The 2,664-nt window shown below is 55.0% G+C and overlaps 1 protein-coding gene across 1 annotated transcript in view; it reads left to right on the top strand.

The window, feature by feature from the left end:
* The window catches only part of Tbx1 (T-box 1), a 10,587-nt gene extending 10,250 nt beyond the window's left edge, over positions 1-337 (top strand). The window contains exon 12 of the mRNA XM_013031502.1: positions 69-337. Within this exon, the coding sequence (XP_012886956.1) occupies positions 69-337 (269 nt within the window). The remainder of the gene's footprint in view (positions 1-68) is intronic.
* Positions 338-2,664: the final 2,327 nt, after the last annotated feature.

Below are 2,664 nucleotides of genomic sequence, written 5' to 3'. Positions count from 1 at the left end.
GCCCCAAGGGCCATCAGAAGACTCCTGCTCCCAACCCCGGGGGCCACCGCGGGTCTCCCCTTCCCCAGCCTCGAAGCCATTGGGGTCCCACCAGCCCCCCCAGGACTACGGCAAGTCTCCGGGGTCCCCCTGTCCCCATAGTTCCCGCGGGTTCCTCCCCAGCCCCGAGGACCCACGGGGCCCACCCGCCAGTGCCAAAGCGCCCGATCCGAGGCGGAAGGAAGTGCTAGTATTTATTGTTCTCCCCGAGACCGCGTCGCCTCCGGCCCGGCCGGCATCGCAGCGTAGACGACCCGAGAGAGCCCCGCCCGCACGCCGTGTAGATGCGTGTAGATAACGTGTAGATTCTGTAGATACCGCGCCGGCGCCGACTGGATAAACGGTTTCGCCTCTTTTCCAAGCTGCCTGCGCGTCCTTTTATTTGCGCCCACCTTAGATCGGGCCGGGAATCTCCGAGAGCGGGAGTCACCGGACACTTGCCAATTTCGGAGTCTCCATCTCCCCAGCCCGGACGAGGCCCTGGGAGGCTGGGAGGCTGGGAGGCAGGGAGCCGGGTGGGGGGGCGGGGGAGGCGCGGGGTCCCTGCGGTGCTCGCCCCACCTCCTCCCCATTCTTCTGCCACCTCCTCAGGGCTCTCTCCTGCCAATCATTCACCCCCCCCTCCCCCAGGACTGGCAGTTATCAGTCCCACCTTTTAAATTCTGCACACCTGCAGTTGTCTCCATTCTAGGACTTGGATTCCCCAGTCCTGACTTCTTTCCCAGACCTATGCTTTATTATGCAAACTGAATAATCGTCATAACAGCCTGGGAGGAAAGAAACCTTTGACCTGGATAGGATTGTGGAAAGACAAAAGACAGGCAACTGTCCTGTTCCCCTGGCCTGGCCCCAACCCAGGCCTCCTTTTCCCCCTGTTTATTGACTTTGTTCGCTGTGACTGCCCCCACAAAGTGACCTGGACAGGGGGGATGCACAATGACAGTGGTCATGAGTCATCTCAAAACCCGTCGGTGAAGCATTTTTTCCCAGGCCAGGTGGCTGAGGGACGTCTCCCCATGAACTCAACACCAGGGATGGGCCCTAGGAGCCCTTTGATCCCTCCCTTCCTGAATCCAAGCAGGAAAAGCTGACCACCAGTCAACATCAAGGCCAACTTGGACGTGATGAACAGGAAATGCATGTGGCCAGGTTCTGTCCAGACTCTCTCTGTCCCAGGGTGTTTGTGGCAATCCTGCTTCCCAGGCCACCTGGCTCATCACTTCCTATGTGGCAGTGGCATCCTGAGTGGCGCCTCTCTAAGGGATAGACAGGCATTTCCAGAAGTTGACCCTGGACCAAACCCATCCTGATTGTATTTTCTCTCTTGCTCTCAAGTTACTGAGGGTTTACTAATTGGAAAGCAGGACCTATTTTCACGAAACTGGTCTAGGAGGGGAAGGGATAAGCCTCAAGGGACACCTAGTATCTAGCACTCCATTGCATCTGCCCAAGTGGCCAGCAAGCTCCCTGGACACATCCTATGGACAGTAATATCCATTCGTGATCCTGGATCCCACCCTGCCCTCAGCTTTAGCTCTCCTTATGCCTGTGATAATGGCTTCTGTTTGGGATAGCCAGTTACCCATTTGCAGCCTCCTCTTGTGTAGAAGGCCAGCAACACCAGGCCTATAAAGACTGACAGGCTGGAGTTTGTCCTGCAGAGGGCGCTGGGCAGTGTCAGGCCTCCCCCTCTCTCCAGTGGAATGCAGCCATTCCACATCCTTTCAACCGGCCGGGGATCCCTGGGGACATCAGTGGGGAAGAGCTGTCATTAGAGAGACCTCTGCTTTAGCTTTGTTCAGAGCTGAAGCTGTGAGCTGTCCCTTGAATGAATAACAGTGCCCAGTGTTACGAGTAGGGGCAGAACATACCACGAAGAGACTTCGAGTGCGCAGCTTACAGGTCTTGTGTGGATGTCCCTGAGCACTCTGAGATGGCCAATCAAGATGGGGAACTGCCCTGCTGTTCAACTGGGCCACTACAGTCAGGTCCCTCCCCAGCTCAATTCCAAGTACTGGATAGCTAAGTACTGAAGATCACCATCCTGGAAGAGACAAACTCAGCTGCCCTGCACTGGGATAACAGCTCCCAAAGGCATATAGCTTGTTTTCCCTTGCTCCACCCACTCCTGGTGGGTTTGGATTTTTAAATGAGAACAACCCTGGCAGTCAGCTTCAGAAGACCTGCTCACACCCCTCCTTCTTTCCTTCTTACTCCCTTCCCACTCTTTCTTTCTTCTCCCTTCCTTCATTGCTTCCTTTCATGCTGGTATTGGGGGGGAGGGGAGGAAGGAGGCTTGAATTCAGGTCCTGAGCACTGTCCTTCAGCTTTTTCACTCAAAGCTGGCACTCTACTACTTGAACCACAACTCCATTTCTGGTTTTTGTTGTTGTTATTTTTGTTGGTTAATTGGCTATAAGAGTTTCACATATTTTCCTACTTAGGCTGGCTTCAAATCTCCATCCTGAGATTTCAGCCTCCTGAGTAAGATTACCTGAGCCATCAGCACTAGGTTCCTCCATTTCTTTTTATTTTTTTGGGGGGTCTGGTCGTGGGGCCTGAACTCTGGGCCTGGGCGCTGTCCCTCAGCTCTTCAGCTCAAGGCTAGCGCTCTACCACTTGAGC

The sequence above is a fragment of the Dipodomys ordii genome, unplaced genomic scaffold (assembly GCF_000151885.1).
Source record: "Dipodomys ordii isolate 6190 unplaced genomic scaffold, Dord_2.0 Scaffold141, whole genome shotgun sequence".
NCBI classification, from domain to species: domain Eukaryota; kingdom Metazoa; phylum Chordata; class Mammalia; order Rodentia; family Heteromyidae; genus Dipodomys; species Dipodomys ordii.
Note: the sequence above shows the minus strand (reverse complement) of the source record. Positions and strands in the feature narration are given on the sequence as shown.